Source organism: Anabrus simplex, chromosome 10 (assembly GCF_040414725.1).
Source record: "Anabrus simplex isolate iqAnaSimp1 chromosome 10, ASM4041472v1, whole genome shotgun sequence".
Lineage (NCBI taxonomy): Eukaryota > Metazoa > Arthropoda > Insecta > Orthoptera > Tettigoniidae > Anabrus > Anabrus simplex.
The window spans coordinates 67,595,010-67,613,709 of record NC_090274.1 but is presented as its reverse complement, the minus strand read 5'-3'; the positions used below and the strand labels follow the sequence as shown (position 1 = coordinate 67,613,709).

The following is an 18,700-nucleotide window of genomic DNA, read 5'->3' as shown; positions in this document are numbered from 1 at the left end:
GCACAATAGACTAGTCCGCCAACAAAGACATAACCTAACAACTGTGTGCAGTTTTCCTATCACATAGATGGCAGTATCGTTGCGTAACAACAGTGTTACCACACTTCACGTGGAATGTATGTTATGGCGGGTGTTCGATATTCATGTCACTGCCCCTCATAGTATAAAAATTACTGTTTTATCTGTAAACATAACTTGACAACATTCCCCTTCAAACGGAGAATCATGTTGAGGCAGGATTAGTAGTTGAAAAAATCTTTATACGAAGACTATTCACGGTTTTCAACCTGAGCTATACTATACACAATTTCCATGTCGACAACGATCTGAATCAAGACAAGCCAAGGTATGGCCCCTTCTTGTTCTATCAATTTAGACTCCAGAAGCGATTTATTAAGATATTTGTTTGGTCAGTGGGATAAACTGTGCATAAACGTGGACGCAGACTGGTCGTATTCAAGCATTTGAAATGTGGTGTTGGAGAACCATGATTAAGATTCCTTCGACGGATCGAGTCGCAAATGCGGAAGTGCTCAATCGAATTGGTGAAGGAAGAGTACTTCGTGAAAGACGACTCGCCTAGATTGGACACACGCTGCGTCATGGAGGCTTACTACGAGACATAATGGAAGGAAGACTGGAGGGCAAGAAAGTAAGAGGAAGACCACGGCACACTCAACTGAAGGAATAAGTGGGAGTTCGCACTTTTGGGCAAATAAATGGGAAATCGTCGGAACTGGAGGGCTGTTGTTAGAGGATCAAACCAGCCACACGGTTGATACACTATGAATTATGTATTTATTCTCGTATCAAAAACATATACGTACAAGGCACAGTTCAAATAATATATTATTGTGACCAGAACTTGGCTACTTCCAGTGCATTTACTATGAAGTAATGATGGTCTTCTTGAATGCAGGAGGCTGGACACAGTTGTTGTAGAGTCTGGACTTCTCCACGTGAAGACTGAGTATCATTCTCACCAGAGTATCCTTATCTGGCTAAATTAACCTCTGATATGCCCACTCCAGATCCCTATCCATTCACGGACTTCCAAGTTAGCCACCACTCGTCATGGCTAGGAGGAAAAGTTTCCGAAATTCTTCTCCAACCAGTGGCAAGGTAGGTCGTAATCATCCATAGTTTAGCCTAGAATTTTGGGTATCGTTCTAAGTCCTTTGATGTTATAAGGAATCTCTTTCTTGATTTCAATTGTTGCGGATGTGGCTCATACCCATGAAAAAGAGGGGTTATTTCCTGCCACACTTTCTTTCCTTATTGGCAGCTATTTCTCCTCCAATGGGGTGAGGTGATTTTCCTGCGAGGTGGTAGAGGTGTGGACTTCAAGCAGCCTGTTATAATTATACAGATTTCGTTAAGATTAATTCCACCTGTTTGGTATGCATATACCTCGTAACTATACCAAACAGGACAGGTATACACTGCTGCGTAATAACATAGCGCCATTGCAGAGCTTCTGATGGTATCAGAATGTCTTCCTTACTGTGATCCGACCAATTTCTTGAGTAGATTGTTCCTGGTGGACACCTTGGACTATGAATGAATTTAGATGATCGCAAACAGACGCTCACATTCCGCTTGATCATGCAATAAGAAAGAAGAAAACATTTATCTAAAACATATAACTTTAATCACCTTTCATTGAGTGAAAGGACACGATGTATTTGGAGCCAAAACTCCTTAGAGTTATCCAGACACCATCACCTATTGTTCATTTACAATGACGAGATGCAGGATGCACATTAAGCTGCTCATTTTCAGCATCTACCAAATACTTTCTGTCTCTCTCTCGTCTAATGACATCTTCAAGAAATTTCGTATAAACCGTGGCTGGTATGGATCGTGCCTCCAGGGATTTAATGTATAATTTCTTCACAATTCCAGGAATGTCGACTGAAATCAAGGCAAATGGCTCTGCACCTCATGACAGGATGTCCTCTCTTTGTAAGGAAAGACTCTACAGTACTACAGATTATTCCCCAACCTCTAGTGCTTAAAAATCACATCCACTTTCTCAGCAATGTTTTAGGAATAACTTGATTGTAGAGTAATATACAAACTCCTTGGAGAATGTGTAAAAGGAATAATCAGGGGTGAACAGAGACGTGTACAATAGAAGTAACATATCAACGGACGAATTATAATCAATATAAAATATCAAAGCCATATTAACAACAGTGCTGATGATAGTATTTCTTATTATTATTAATCACAACAGTCGTTTCAGCACACTGTACTATTTCGGAGCACTGTCGAAATCAAATGTAAGATAGAGAATAAGAAAGAATACGTGTGAGAGTGTGAACACAATACCTATAAACCTTACAATGTTCTTAAATGAGGTGCGACATATCATGGGAAAGGCTGGCTATTTCTGGTGCTAAGGCTCATTCAATTTGACGACACACACATGTTGACTTAAATCTTGTAAATAGTTTTAACACTGATTTTGGACCTTAGAGTAAGAAAACCGGTTATGTAATACTGAAGTGTTCTGATACGACTGTGGTGATTAATAATAATAAATATCAACGAACGAAAAGTTCAGTCACTACAAGGCAACAGTGGGGGATACTATACTTTATGCTGCCGAGACGATGGCACTAGGAAGACATGGAGCAGAGAAAAAGGAGAATAAAATCCTGAGAAAGGCGCTGGGGCCAAAAAGAGGAGGTGAAATATGAGATCGAGGGACGAACCATACCTAAACCTGAAGACGAGCTCGGAGGAATAAGAAAAAGAGCAATATGTGATCAGGATGGATATGGAGAGAATGGCAATCAATCATTGAATACTGATCTGCATTTAGGGCAGTCACCCAGTGGCAGATTACCTATCTGTTATTATCCCAGCCTTTTCTTAAATTATTTCAAAGAGATTGGAAATTTATTGAACATCTCCCTTGCTAAGTTATTCCAATCCCTAACTCCACTTCCAACAAATGAATATTTTCCCTAATTTGTCCTCTTGAATTCCAACTTTATCATCATATTGTGATCTTTCCTACTTTTTAAAAAAGCCACTCAAACTTATCCGTCTACTAATGTCATTCTACTCCATCTCTCCGCTGACAGCTCGGAACATACCACTTAGTCGAGCAGCTCGTCTCCTTCCTCCCAAGTCTTCCCAGCCCAAATTTTGCAACATTTTTGTAACGCTACTCTTTTGTCGGAAATCACCCAGAACAAATCGAGCTGTTTTTCTTTGGATTTTTTCCAGTTCTTGAATCAAGTAATCCTGGTGAGGGATCCATGCACTGGAACTATATTCTAGTTAGGGTCTTACCAGAGACTTATATGCCCTCTCCTTTACATCCTTACTACAACCCCTCAACACCCTCATAGCCATGTGCAGAGATCTGTAACCTTTATTTTCAATCCTATTTATGTGATTACCCAAATGAAGATCTTTCCTTATATTAACACCCAGATACTTACAATGATAGCCCAAAAGGAATTTTCACCCCATCAACACAGTAATTAAAACTTAGAGGACTTTTCCTATTTGTGAACCTCACAACCTGACTTTTAACCCCGTTTATAATTATACTGTTCATCTGACAACATTATCGAGGTCATGTTGCAGTTGCTCACAATCTCGTAATTTATTTATTACTCTATACAGAATAACATCATGCCCAAAAAAGCATATCATTTTTATATATAAGAAAACATAAAGGTCCAATTATACTGCCTTGAGGAATTCCCCTCTAAATTATTACTGAATTATTACAGAAGAGTATTGGAAACGAGGGAAGAGAGGGGAACTATGTGGGTTGTCTGAACTGAGATGGGATCAAGCAGGAAGGGACAGAGAATGGGAGAAATAAATGTACACCAGCTCTAACGGCCGTAGCCGTGTTGAAACACCGGATCCCGTGAGATCTCCGATGTTAAGCAACATTGGGCGTGGTCAGGAGTTGGATGGGTTGCCACGCGCTGTTGGTGGGGGGTAAGGGAATGGAGGAGCGGAAAGGAACTGGCCACCCTACCGCACGTAAACTCCGGCTCAGGAAAACCTCTGCGGAGGTTCGGACCTGCCTTCGGGCAGAACAACCCTTACCTAACCAGAGCTCACTGACAGAGGAAGGTACAGGAAGAGGGCAGAGAAGCGCCTATGGGAAAGACAAGAGAAGGAAAACATAAGCCAAACCCCATGGCGCCACTTCCCCAATGGACCATGATCTACCACGTGACCGCTGCTGAGCCTGAAGTTCTGCAGATAACGAGGTGTCATGTGGTCGGCACGACGAATCTTCTCGGCCATTTTCCTTTGCTTTCTAGACCGATGCCGCCATCTCACCGTTGGATAGCTCCTCAATTGTAATTGAGTTGATTCGAACCAGCTCTCAGATCCGCGAGAAAATCCCTGACCTGGCCTGGAATTGAACCCGAGTCCTCCGGGTAAGAGACAGGCACGCTACCTCTGCACACGTCATCAGCAGGCAACAGGAGAGGAATGTTTCAGCTTAAGAACGGGATAAAAGGGGAGAGAGGATGAGGAGGTTCTGCGAGGAGAAGAAGAAGAAAATCCAAACCATCACAAAACTACCCGTAGTCCTGCAGAGCACGTAACGAAAGTAGAAGAAGAAGAAAAAAGTTACAAACTCTGTAAATAACTCGTGGTATACCGAAAGGTGAAACGCTCAAGATGTCTGTTTTTTCCAGTACATAATAAAACATTCCTGTACTAACATTAATCAGAGGAAAAGTGGAAGCGGTCCAACACTTTGAACAATGAACATGTCGGTAAATGAATGAAAAGAGCCATGAAAGGCGCAGAAATGTAGATCTTTCTAGGACTCATGAACCTCATACTGACAAGGTTGGACGAATACACGAACTGAACGAAGGAGGTCAGATACGAAAGTTGAAGTCAGAAGTCTGGCAAAGTTTAGGGGAAGATAATTTATATTGAGCTGATGTTCAGGGTATTCCCCTTTCAATCGCCTCTTTTGACGGGGCAGCGGAAACAAAGCACGTACTCCATTTCCCCAAGAAACTGGTATCCAGTGACTGTTTTGAAATATTATCAATCAATCAATCAATCAATCAATCAATCAATCAATCAATCAATCAATCAATCAATCAATCAATCAATCAATCAATCAATCAATCAATCAATCAATCAATCAATCAATCAATCAATCAATCAATCAATCAACAATAATCGGCATTTAGGGCAGTCGCCCAGGTGGCAAATTTGCCAGCAGTCCTTCACCTAGTCCTTTCTTGAATCATTTCAAAAAAGTTGAGAATTCATCAAACATCTCCCTTGATAAATTGTTCCAATCCCTAACTTCTTTTCTTATAAGCGAATATTTGTCCCAATTTGTCCTTTTGAATTCCAATTTAATTCTCATTTTATGATCATTCCTGCCCTTAAAACCTCAAACACTCCACTCAGACGTATTCGTCCACTAATGTCATTCCCTGTCACCTCTCCACTGACAGCTCGAAACGTACCGCCTAGTCAAGCATCTCGTAGCTTTACCCCTAAGTCTTTCCAGCCAAAGCTCGCAAACATTTTTGTAACACTACTCTTTTGTCGGAAATCATCCACAACAAATCGTGCTGCTTTCTTTGTTGTGAATCTTTCCCAGTCCTCAGGTATAATGATCTTGCTGAGCGTGCCATACACTGGAACCATATTCTAATTTGTGTCTTACGAATGAATTATACGTCCTCTCTTTTACATCCTTACTACTACCTCTAAATACCCTCAATACCATACGAAGAGATCCGTAACCCTTATTCTCACTCCATCAACACAGTTATGAAAAATGACAGGACTTACCCTCTTTGTTAACCATCATTGCCTGCTGTCCATCTGACAACTTTGACGAGATCATTTTTACAGTCGCTCAGAATCCTGTAACTTATTTACTACTCTATACATTATAACATCATCCTCAAAGAGCCTTATATGTCATTCCAGATCCTTACTCATTTTATTTATATACAAGGAATTACAGAGGTCCAAAAATAGTGCCTTGCGGTACCCCCTCCCCTCATAATCATTACAGGATCAGACAACGCTTCATCTACCCTAATCCTCTGTGTTCCATTTTCGTGAAATATAGTAAATTCTGTAACCTTTTATCTGTTGCAGTAGCCCTCATTTTTGTCAATTATCTTCCTTGATCTACTCTATCAAAAGCCTTGGATAGGTCAATAGTAATACAGTCCATTTGACCTCCTGAATATTTGCTATATCTTGCTGGAACCCTACAAGTTCAGCTTCACTGTAACAACTTTTCCTAAGCTCGAACTGATTTCTATCAAACAAATTAGTAATTCCGCAAACGTATTTAATATAATCAGGAAGAATGCTTTTCTAAAGTTTAAAGCTCCAGGGGAATTTTGGAACACGTGAAGCAATCCTGACTTTACGTCTCGTCTTAGAGGACCGAATTAAGAAGGAGGAGCCCACATGCAAAGCGTTCGTAGGTTATTGTGATCAGATAACGAGAAAAAGAATTATCTACAATCTGTACAAAAATCAGTCTGCACTGATAAGAATCGAGCGCATGGAAAAAGAAGCAAAAATCCAGGAAGGAGTGAGGCAAGGCTGCAGTTTTTCCCTCCACCCCTCCTTTTCAGTGTTTATGTAGAACAGGCGGTTAAGGATATCAAAAAGGAATTTGGAAAGGGAATCAAATCAAGCATGAGGAAACAAAAATCTCTGAAATTTGCCGATAATATTGTATCTTATCGGAGACTGCAGAACTCCTGGAGGAATTGCTCATCAGTGTGAACAAAGTCTGGGAGAAGGAATACAAGATGAAAATAAATAAGTCCAAAACAAAATTAAAAGAGTGCAGTCAGCCGAAGGAAGTCAGATGGTGCATGAAATATCAGATTAGGAAATGAAAACCGAAAGGAAGTAGCGAATATAATTCATGGGTAGTAAAATAACTAACGATGGCAGAAGTAAGGAGGACATATAATGCGGACTAGCACAATCAAGGAAGGCCTATCTTAAAAAAAGAAATTTACAGTACTCACTTCGAACATTGATTTAGGAATTGGAAAAGTATGTTTGAAGACTTTCGTATGGAGCATGTCATTATATGGAAGTGAAAATTGGACGACAACTAGCTCAGAAAGGAAGAGAATGTACATGATGAATGTGAGACGGATAGATCGAATCACGAATGAAGAGAAACTGAGAAGAACTGATGAGAGGAGATCGATTTGGCTAAATTTGACGATGAGATGAGATAGAATGATAGATCGCATCCTAATACAACCAGGATTTGTTTTGTTGGTTTTCGAGGGAAGTGTAATTACGGTAGGGGTAGACCAAGGTGTGTATATGACAAGTAGACTAGATAAGACTTAGGAGATAATAGTTACGTAGAAATGTAACGATTAGTACAGATAGGGTGGCATGGAATCTTTGAACGAATGACTCAAACAACATCAACATGTAAGACACGTCAAGATGCCATAGAAGGATAGCTTAACTAATTTTTAACATATATGGTCTGATGAATATTAATTTTTTTCCATGAACTAATACCCCGGGGGACAAAGTGGGTATGCAAACAACCTTGCTCTGTATGTCACACTATATTAGATTAGTTTTTTCTGTAACAGCTTGAGGTCGCTTCAGTGCTTCCGGTTTCCTGTCAACAATTTATTTATGGTATCCTCCCAAATGTATCTCAAGATCCCAGTTTAGACAAAACAAGTGCACATTGTCCGGTTGGCATTGAGCGTCAGGTCAACGAAGGCGGCCTGGCCTTGCGGCAATTGAGGTGGACGGCACGTATATAAGGTGTGGTGTGTCTTCTCAAATCGTCACACAACTTCCTCTAGCGAGTACTGGATTGTACCAGCAGCGCTACCACTATGAAGGTCTTGGTGAGTATTGCGTTTCCATATGCTAATTAGTGCATAACAATAGAGAGCTACCTACCAGAGATATGTTACCGCGGTTATGAAGGGAATATTATGGTTAAATAATAGATTAATGGCTAATTTCATATAATAACAATAATAATTATTATAGTAATAATAATAATAATAATAATCATAATAATGTATTAAAGGGAGTGATTGACTTTATGAGGAAGCGAAGGTTATAGTTCTATGGACATTTGTTCAGGATAGACAGTAGCAGACTAATGAAGAGAATTTTTGAATTCTTCAGCAAGAAGAAGACAGATATGAATAGATTTCGAGAAGTGAGGCTGGACTTGACTAAGGCTAGAATCCGGCAGATTACATCCTTTACAGAAATCGATTTAGACAACTTGTCAATAATAGTTCCGTGGTTTCAAGGATACTGGTTAAGCACTAGTGAGAGTAGGGGAAATCTTATAAAGGAGAATAAAAGAATAAAGTATGAAAAAGAATAGAAAGATACTGGCTGAGAGTGAAGACAGAGAAGGCTAAAATTACCGCAAAGATTTTCAGACGTGGTCCGTAGACGGCCGAAACGAGGGAGAGAAAAAATTAAGATGGGATAATCGAATGCTTTTGATAATCGAAAACCTTCCATCCGATTATTTTAAAAAATCGAATGAAATAATCGAATGAGTTTCAAATAGTATTCAGTTCAATAATCGAATACATTTAATAATCGAATAACTTTCATGCGATTAATTAGATAATTGAATAAATACTCGAATGGAAAATTCACTGTTCGATTGTCTCATTGAGTGGAATGGATTTTCGGATTAATAATCGATAAACAATCGAAAAATAATTGAATAGAAAAATTATTCAATATTCCTTTACTTAATTCATTTGAATGGAATTTCGAATGAATAATAGGAAAAATAATCAAACGGAAAAATTATTCGCTATTCGATTGCTTCATCCATGCGATGGAATAATCGAAAAATAACCGAATGGAAAAATAGTCGAATGAAATGAAATAATCAAATAAACGATTATCGTATTTACGCGAATAATACCCGCATATGTTTTTAAAAATTGAGGCACGAAATAAGGGTGCGGGTTTTATTTGAGTCAATGTTGGCATTTTTCCAAACCAGCCTTCCTGAAGTTAGGATGCGGGGATTATTCGCGTAAATACGGTATTTTGTATTCTAATATCCCAACAACAGACGACATTTATAATAATAATATAATCGCATTGACATTTTGTGTTTATTATGTTCACACTCGTGATTTGGTGGCGTGGTTGGTTATCTATAGACGTTCTTTGCTCAGGAGGGAGGTTCGTTCCTAGATGAACTCGATGGTGTATATTATGCTGGTATATAATTCGAGGGAATCTTATAGTACTGATTCCTACCATGGAAACGCACACCTGCGGAACTAAATTATTCCAACACCGTGACGTATATCATTACGGCCAGAATGTATATTAAACAAATATTCTTCTTAATGTTGTTAATAAAGAGGTGAGAGTGATAGCAGGAATGTACTTGTATTAATGAGATGAAGCTTAAGAAACGCAAGAACTGTAGGAAATGATAATTCAATCTCTGGAAACAAGGGAACAGAAAGCATTGAAACAACTGTTGAGGTTTTTCATTGATAAGTAATCCAGGCAAGGTTTTCACTGGCATTTAAGGAAGTAGGGTACGATCAATGATGGATAATAAGTTGGATTAAGACCAGTGTGGTTTCAGACCAATGAATAGCAGTCAAGACCTGACTTTTTTAAAATATGCTTTACGTCGCACCGTCTTATAGCGACGATGGGATAGGAGAAGAAAGGGTTGTAAAGGAAGTGGCAGTTGCCTAATTTACGGTACAGCCTGATGTGAAAATGGGAAACCACGGAAAATCATCTTCAGGGTTCCCAACAGTGGGGTTCAAACCCACTATCTCTCGGATGCAAGCTCACAGCTGCGCGCTCCTAACTGCATGGCCAACTCGCCCGGTACCTGGTTTTCAGTATGCGTCAATTAATTGAAAATTGCTATGAGAAGAATAGGCAATTATGTTTCATAGATCTATAGAAGGCATAAGACCACGGGATAAATACTATTTTGGCCATACTGAGAAATTACGGGATCAAGGCAGTCAATTATTACGTGTTGAAAAATGGATTGCAGTTGCAAGGGTTACACAAGTTTCAGATATTTCACCCTTATTGTTCATAGTTTACATGAAACAGTTAATGAAATGTATAAAGCGGCAGATAGGGATCTGACACTCTAGCGTATTAATTCAGAAATTCTCTAGATAATAAAAAAGTGATTTCTTGGCGTAACATATGAAGTTTACGAACCTAGGAAACATACAAGCACAATCACACATCCTACCATATATTACCAGACACAGGAAACAGTCAACGATATTCAGAAGGAAATATCTTCGTAATCTAAATCTGGTAGTGAAATACAAAAATCTGGTCAGTTCGTCGCTGAGTTCTTTCTAATGTACTAGATTAATTATTAGCAGAGAACGAACTCATCTGAGAGTATTTGGAAGCAAATGTCTCATCATATTGGCTTCTAGCACGGTGATGAACCCCTGCAGGACAACATTCCGACACAATTGACATCTTTTGATTTCACATTTAGAACGAACGTTGTATTATTATTATTATTATTATTATTGTTGTTATTATTGTACTATTCTTGGGGCTGAGTGGTCAGAGTTGAAGCCTTTAGTACAGAGGTTGCGACGTTCGATTCCTGGCCGGGTCGGGGATTTAAATCCCTACTGATTAATTGTTCTGGCTCGGGGAATGGGTGTTTTGTGTTTGTTTCATTACTCTCCTCTTCATATTCAGACAACACATCACAGAAACACGCAATAGTTAGTACATCCCTTCACATACATTTTATGTCAGGAAGGGCATCCGACCGTAAAACACGACCTAACTCACATGTGTTACACAGTTTGCACCCGAGAACTCACAGGTGTGATAAAAGGAGAATAAATTATTATTATTATTATTATTATTATTATTATTATTATTATTATTATTATTATTATTATTATTATTATTATTATTATTATTAAGCATGTGACAAAAATGATAAGGAAGGGTACTCACAATGAATATATTGGGTGAATTAGGTCATAGCTGAGCGGAATAATGACTGGCTTCTCAGCAAAGCGGCCTTGGTTCGAATCCCAGCCAATGTATATTATGTGCGTTTCATGAATTGAAAATTCGTGTTCCATTAGTTGGATTTCACGTAAAACTGTAGGTCGTGTTGTTAGACCTCTATACGAACAGTCTTCTGTTTCACTCAGTAAATGAGGAAAGAACTCTATGGAATGGTCATCGGAGACGAATTGGGGATGAATGTTACCATGGAAAGTAATTCAGTCATAGAGGGTAAGAGAAGTATAGAGAAGTCATGATTTTGATTATTTCAAGAAAAGGGATATAGAACGAAATGCTGCTACAGAGAATTGTGGGGTGACGTGATTAATTTTCAGAGGCTTCCAGATTGAACAATGAGAGGCAAAACTTCATCTTGCATTATTATCAAAAATAAAATCACACGCATATTTAACACATTCTCTCGGTGATTGTCGATATCATCATTGAAAAATTATATACTATTTATTCTCATTTAATCACTTAACAAAAAAATACTTCCAATATCCGTAACCTCATTATAAATTGGAACAAAATGTTTAGTTCAATTACTAAATCTCGTTGTCCCCATTCATTAAACCGACACTAATTTTCGTTGGGTTGTAGGTCAGGGTTCACCAACTAAACACTTCTGGATAGCCAAATTTAATGTACTTTCTTACATTTGAGCCATTCATTCTCGGTTTCGACTAACTTAATTTATAAGTGCTAGGTCCTTCGGTATGTAGAAACTATGTTTTGTATAAATTATATTAACTACATGAAAAGAAAACATTGATATGGAAATATTAGGATAGATTCTATGGAGTGTCTTCTCGACATCGGTGAAAATAAAATTCATCTGTCAGCCTCTCTATAGCTCTGTTGACATGAACTTACTGAAATCAGAAAAAATGTGTCACTGTAATGTTTAGAAAGTTTTTTGTTCATTTACACAGATTAATAGACTTCAACACATAATATTGTTTGCTACAATGTGAATTCGAAGATCGTTGCTACATATGACAGAATAAATATTGGCCTACAGTTTTCTCAATTAACTGCAGATCTTCAGATGTGTATATGGACCATAACGGAACTGGACTGTAACTGTACATTAAGAACTTGACGAATCATGTTTACTACCCATATGATTGAATAATTTTTCAGTCAGGTTCTGCCTTCGACTAGTACTCTACGAAATCTTATAACAAGGAATGACATTCAGCACAATTTTACCATTCACCTGAAGCTACAACTAGATTATTTGTCTTTCAAAATTTCTCCTACTCTAGTGAACGCTATTGGTGATTCACACTCATCCCTCTCCTAATATTTTTCAGCTGTTAGAATACTGTAGTAATTTTCTACTGAAGGTCCAATAAACTCTCTTTATGAGTTATTCATATTAGTTACGAATACCATATGCTAAGTTACACTACAATTAAATACTAATGATATGCATCGACGTTACTTGCTATTTGTTTGATGCAAGATGAAAATAATATCTATTAAGGTATTGTCCACTGTCAGAGGACGAGTTACAAACTGTCAAAAGGGAAAACAATTTTAATGATTCTGATACTGGTTTCTGAGATACTTGGGAAAAAATTATGAATCTCTTCTGGCACGATTTAATGACGAATACTGTCGCTTCCTATTTTCTCAATGACTGAGTTACAAGCACGTAAAGATAATTCCAATTAGTATAGTGCTATATTAGTGATGTTTGCCAAATGAGATTTGTCCAAATCGTGACACATTTTAGTACCACAAGTACTGAACTAATAAATTAACTTGTAAAATATTCACGTGTAAACATATGTAACTGTTCTTGTATTATTCCTCAGTGGAAGTCAACTGTGTGATTTGGTTCAGTTGCGGCATCATAGAAATGAGTAACAGCTACAATCGTAGAGTCATAATTTTACACAGGTGCTTTTAGGATCTATAAAATTTTAAATATTTGCTAACATAATGCGTTGTGTAATGATTCCTGAGTATAACAAATGGCATGGTGTTCTCTGCAGATTGTTCTGTGCGCCGTTGTGGCCGTCAGCATGGCTACGCCCGGCTACTTGGCAAGAGGTATCGCTGCCCCTGCCATCGCCGCTTATGCTGCACCAGCTGCCTATGCTGTACCCGCTGCCTATGCGGCCCCAGCAACAGCCATTGTTGCCGACTCGCCCGCTGGTCGTATCGCCGCCGCTCAGGCTGACGCTATCAACGTAGCTCACCAGAACGCTGTCGCCGAGGCTCAAGGAGTTGCTGCCGCCCTTGACGGTGCTGCCGCTGCCGCTGAAGGAGAGGCTCTTTCCGGAGCTCGTGTTGTCGCCGCCCCTGTCGCTTATGCCGCCCCCGCTGCCTATGCTGCTCATTATGGATACGCAGGTCTTGCCCCTCCTTATGCAGCTTACACCCACTACGGATACGCTGGCCTTGCCTCTCCTTACGCCTACGCTACCCCCGCAGCCGTCGCTGCCACCCCCGCCGCCTACGCCACCCATTACGGATATGCCGGCCTCGCCGCTCCATATGCCGCCTACGCTGCCCCAGCCGTGGTTTCTGCAGTTCCTCACGCCGACCACATTGCCAACACCCTCAGCGCAGGAAGTTCCGCCGGCCTTGTCCTCACCCCTAACGGCACTCCCGTAGACACACCCGCTGTGCAGGCCGCTCGGGCAGCTGATACGGTTGCTCACATCAATGCTAAGTCCCAGGCCCTTGGTTAAGACCTTCATATCTCATCTCTCACTTTCCTCTATCTTACCTTATCATGACGACCTTTATCTTTCCTCCTTTCTGTATTAATTTATGAATAAAACTTTATTTTATACCAGCAAATTACTGCATTTTCATTTAATCCAATCATTTAAACTCCCTTATCCTAAGAGAAAAACATAAACATTGGTAAGTATAAGAGGTCCATGTGGAATGGAATACCTCATTTCCGACGAAGGTCGTGTGACTGGCACGTTTTCTTGGATATTCTCCAAAAAACTTTCAGAAATGTATTTCAGCCTTCAATTTAACACAGCTGCTCGTAAGAAAATCTGAATATTTTTGTTTTATGAAGCAGATCCCACGTACTTCACAAAATATTTACCTTCACTGAAGCCCTCTATCACCACCTGCATTCGATTTAAAACATACAAGGAATGTTCTCATGAACGATGCCAATTGTGGTATGTTTGGAGCAACAATAAATTCTCGCTTTACCTTTTGAACGACTATGAAGTTCGATACATTGCTATTACAAGGGATTATCAACATTTTACCGCAGGACCACACTTGAGATGATTCAGGACTTTTAACTATGTCCTGGTTTAGTGCCAAATATTTGGAGCCATTTTAGTAATTGAAATGGTAAAAACAAGTTTTTGCATCATTCTGAATCAGATGTTATCGAAAGTAAGTGATGTCAATTTAAGAAGTATACCATTTATGAGTTTAGGACGCAAATTTATGCTAACTGTTATTCAGGCACAAATTATGCTTTAAAGTATGTTGTGAAAAATCACTGTGAAATCAATTTTCCAGCTGACATGTATGTTTTAAGCAGAAATTTCACGATAAAATAAATTATATTTTTCATCCAAGAAATTCAGCATAGCTAATAAGTCCTTTTTCAGTTCACTGATTGTTAGTCTTCTTTGAAGTGGTTGTAAGGTCAGTATGTTGTTCATCGCGTGGTAGGACCTTTCCCTTTTGAGGACATTGTGTTCCTTCCACGGTTCTTGCCTTGGCTTGACTGAGGGAAGTTCAACTCTTGAAATTCTTGTCCGGCTCACAGTGCTAGTATTAAAGCATTGAGTATTTCAATAGCCCTTACTTTCCATGGCTAAGACACGAAAACCACAGACGTCATCATGATTACATGTAATGGTTGAAAATGTTTAGCCTCGCAGATTATTTCCACAATCATCTCCTGGAATCGTTGTTGGGGGCATTGTAGTACCTATTTATGAAAACAAAGAACTAATAATAATAATAATGCTACTGTTTTACACTCCACTAAATACTTTTTACGATATTCGGAGACGCCGAAGTGCCAGAATTTTATTCCGCAGGAGTTCTTTTACTTGCCAGTAAATCTAACGACACGAAGTTGACATATTTGAGCACCTTCAAATATCACCGGACTAAGCCAGGATCGAACCTGCCAAGTTGGGGTCAGAAGGCCAGCGACTCAACGGTCTGAGTCACTCAGTCCGGCAAAACATGAACTAGTATGAAGTTCATGTCAAGCTGCTGGCAATAACGAATTACCATTTTGAATGGAATAGGTTTCGGAGACATTCTCTATGAGGAACTATGATAGCTATAATCAAGGTTTACACGCAGCTGACTTTCAATAAATGGCAAGGGTTGAACCTAATTCAACCAGAGGAATGGGCTGACTTACTACCACCTCCAAGCCAAACCTCTCAGAATTAACACAGGTTCCTTCCTGTGCCAATCGTAGAAACTAATCTACTATACCAGTTGACTTGCTGGATGTATTTAGATTTGCGACCTCGGGAATAATTTAGAAATTCGTGATAATGTATTTTGTACAAAGGAACTCAATATAGAAACAAGATTCGGACGAATATTAAGTTAAAACATTTTCGATTCCCTAAGTATTTTATTGAACCTCTGTATTGCGGATTTGTAGAGAAATTTTCATCATTAATTTATATCGGCAATATTGTCATAGAAATGAGCATGGTGAAGAATTGGTTAAAAATTACAGTAATTAATTCATTGCATAAGTACTCATAGTTTAGAATTTACCTTGAGAAAATCTGGGGATGTACTTATTTTGGATATTTAGCTAATAATTACAAAATTAAATAATTAATGATTCTTATTAACGATTTAAGTCCACTAAAGAGTGCTTATGACTAGTTCTTTTTTGGATGCTTGCTTGCGTTCCCAATACCTCTCGATCCCTGTTATTATTTTTTCCTGTCTTTTATGTGAAAATGGTTTGTGGCATTTAACATCCTTTGGTAGGGGAGACCACGCATTTACCAATTTACAAACTTTTTGGGCGGTCTGAGACATCAGTATTAGAAATCCCAGTGGAAGCTACTTTTTTACTTCATTTAGCCACATGTTACCAGTGTTGTACCTTTTGATGAGTAAGAAGATCTTCGTAAGCATGTCGTTATCCATTCTCAGAAGGTTCCTGTAAAACTTTAGCCGCCCAGATCGCATGATAACAACTCTTGGTACAGTACCGAGTTCGCTTTCAGTCGGTATGATCCATCCGGGAGCACAGCTGGTCCATGAATTTTCAGGAGGATGGGTTTTTCGACCTTTTCCAGGTCGAATCATGACTGAAACTAGGAACCTCTACAATTTACCACTTATCAAAACCAAATTTAAAACACAAGCACTTATTAATAAAATAAAAGTTGATTAATTAATTTGTTGCGAAGTTATTAAGAAATAATATTTATTTTTATATTCTGCTTGGAAAATGCTCCTTACGGCAGAGTGTACATGTTTTGGGGTTATAATTTGCCAGAATTGTCAAAAATACTGATATAGCCTACATAATATTACCTCTAGGTTTTGTAGTCAGATATAAACTATTGGTGATATAAGTTTTTCAATTTTTCGCTATTCATATAACAGGCAAAACTCTAGCTTGGTGTTATTTTAGGAATAAAAATAAGAAGGCAATATTCAACTGACAATAAAATACAGAACTACTTTTAATTCTTGTACTTATTGAAATATTCTCTGAAAATTTGAGGTGAATCTGGTTAAAACTGTGTTGCAAGGAACATTTTATTCACGGCAAAGAACTGAAAAGTTATAGGGTAGAAAAACGCATTGAAAGTTTAAAGAAATATATTCGTACTTGCTTTAAAACTGCCCTGGACTGTAAATTACTCTGTCAGATGTGTTTATCCTCTTACGCACAGCGAGGGCCTACTATAAGGTAAATATATTCCTGCGATTTTATAGAAATGGTAGTCAGAAAGGATTTAGAAGCTAATGCTGTCTGACAGCGTGAGATAAAAGGGAAGTGGGCTTGCTCTGTTTACGCCGTACCGTTATTTGGAGCTTTGAAAATGGCGTTAGTGAAAAATCTGATAATTTCATTTGAAACAGTAAGAATTGGGAGATTTGTAAGGCTAGAATTGAAAAGTCAATTTTTTCGAGAAAAAACCCAGCAGCGTTTGAGTCATCATTCCCCTCGAAACAAATCAAAGTCATAGGTAATAAAGTATGATCGAAAGTGAACCAGGACAATGAGTGTCTTAAATAGAGGTATAATTACTGCTCCTAAGCCTTAGAAGTACATTTATAGGATAGTGTAGATCAGGGTACGAAATTACTTGTCACTATGTCGTTATTGGCCAGCAAAATTTTGAAACAAGTGACCAAGTTGTAATATTTATAAAATATTGGCTTTACATGAATGATGAAAGTGGTTTCTTATTGGTTTATATTTCCTGTACTGAGTTTAAATATTTGAACGCCTGTTTCCGTTTCTAATATTCAGAAATACTTTAAAATTCAGTTAGTGTTACTTTTAAAGATTTCAGTGCTGATTAGCACCGTGAATATTCAGTGCTTCAGATTTATTTTTTAAGTTTTCTAAAAGTAACTGCCATTGAAAAAGACAAAGTAATCCTCTGTTCTCTAATGAAATGTTTAATATTAAGGGATAATATTTATGATGAGTGCATTTATTTCCAGGGAATGAAATATCGTAAATGCTGTGGGAGCTGCCAGCAAATCGTTCAAAGCCTTCCGTTCGGAGAGCAAGAACGTTTATGTGAATCCGTGGCCGACGTTCTATAAACACGTAAAGATCTCAAGTTTATTAGAGAGCATCATCACTGACTCCGAGCCCATTTATGACAAGAAATAAGTAGGGAAAATTATTATAGATTAATTATAGACAATGACCTGACTGATTGGCAATTAACGTCCAGACTATACTACTCGACTAGAGAGAAGTTTTGGATATTCCGTCGCTAAGGAGGTGAAAAGGGGTGTGCATTGTTTAAATGAGTATGTCTCTAACTCAAAACCTTAACAGTTTACAGATGTAAGAGTCGATATTTGTAATCTCGTTTAAAAATAACTAAGCATGTAATATTTGTTTTCGGGGAAAAGGTGAAAGAGATGTTGAATACCATTTATGAGAATACATATTTCTGAAAAACTGGAGATGTTACAGACGTTAAAATTCGTATTTGGGATCTATTTATTTATTTATTTATTTATTTATTTATTTATTTATTTATTTATTTATTTATTTATTTATTTATTTATTTATTCACGAAGCACATGATACAGCTACACTGAGCAAATTTCCCTTGCACTGTCAACAGACTATTTAACAAACGTAAATATAAATATAAATCAAAATGTGGTCACAACAGATGTCATTGTTGACTGATTTTAGTTCACAGTGTCTTATAACAACTGGATGAAAATCTCGCAGTACATTTTGTGAATAAATATTATCTCCCTCTCTCTGAAGAAGTTAGTGACGAACAGACTGTATCCCAAGGTCAAACGTAATCTTCTCAGGAACAAAGTGATTGTGAATCGGTCTGCAACCGTGTTTAAGTCAGTTCTCCTGCTTTAACTCTGAAAAGGAAATATGAAGACGTTAAAACATCCTTCTCTAATAAAAGTATTTTCT

General features: G+C 38.2%; 1 protein-coding gene across 1 annotated transcript; it reads left to right on the top strand.

Moving 5' to 3' along the window:
* The first annotated feature begins 7,832 nt into the window (after nucleotides 1-7,832).
* LOC136882027 (cuticle protein 12.5) lies at nucleotides 7,833-13,879 on the top strand. The gene is made up of 2 exons (XM_067154532.2): nucleotides 7,833-7,889; nucleotides 13,074-13,879. The coding sequence occupies exons 1-2, from the start codon at nucleotides 7,878-7,880 to the stop codon at nucleotides 13,773-13,775; spliced, it is 714 nt and encodes a 237-aa protein (XP_067010633.2). The 5' UTR covers nucleotides 7,833-7,877; the 3' UTR covers nucleotides 13,776-13,879.
* The last annotated feature ends 4,821 nt before the right edge of the window (nucleotides 13,880-18,700 follow it).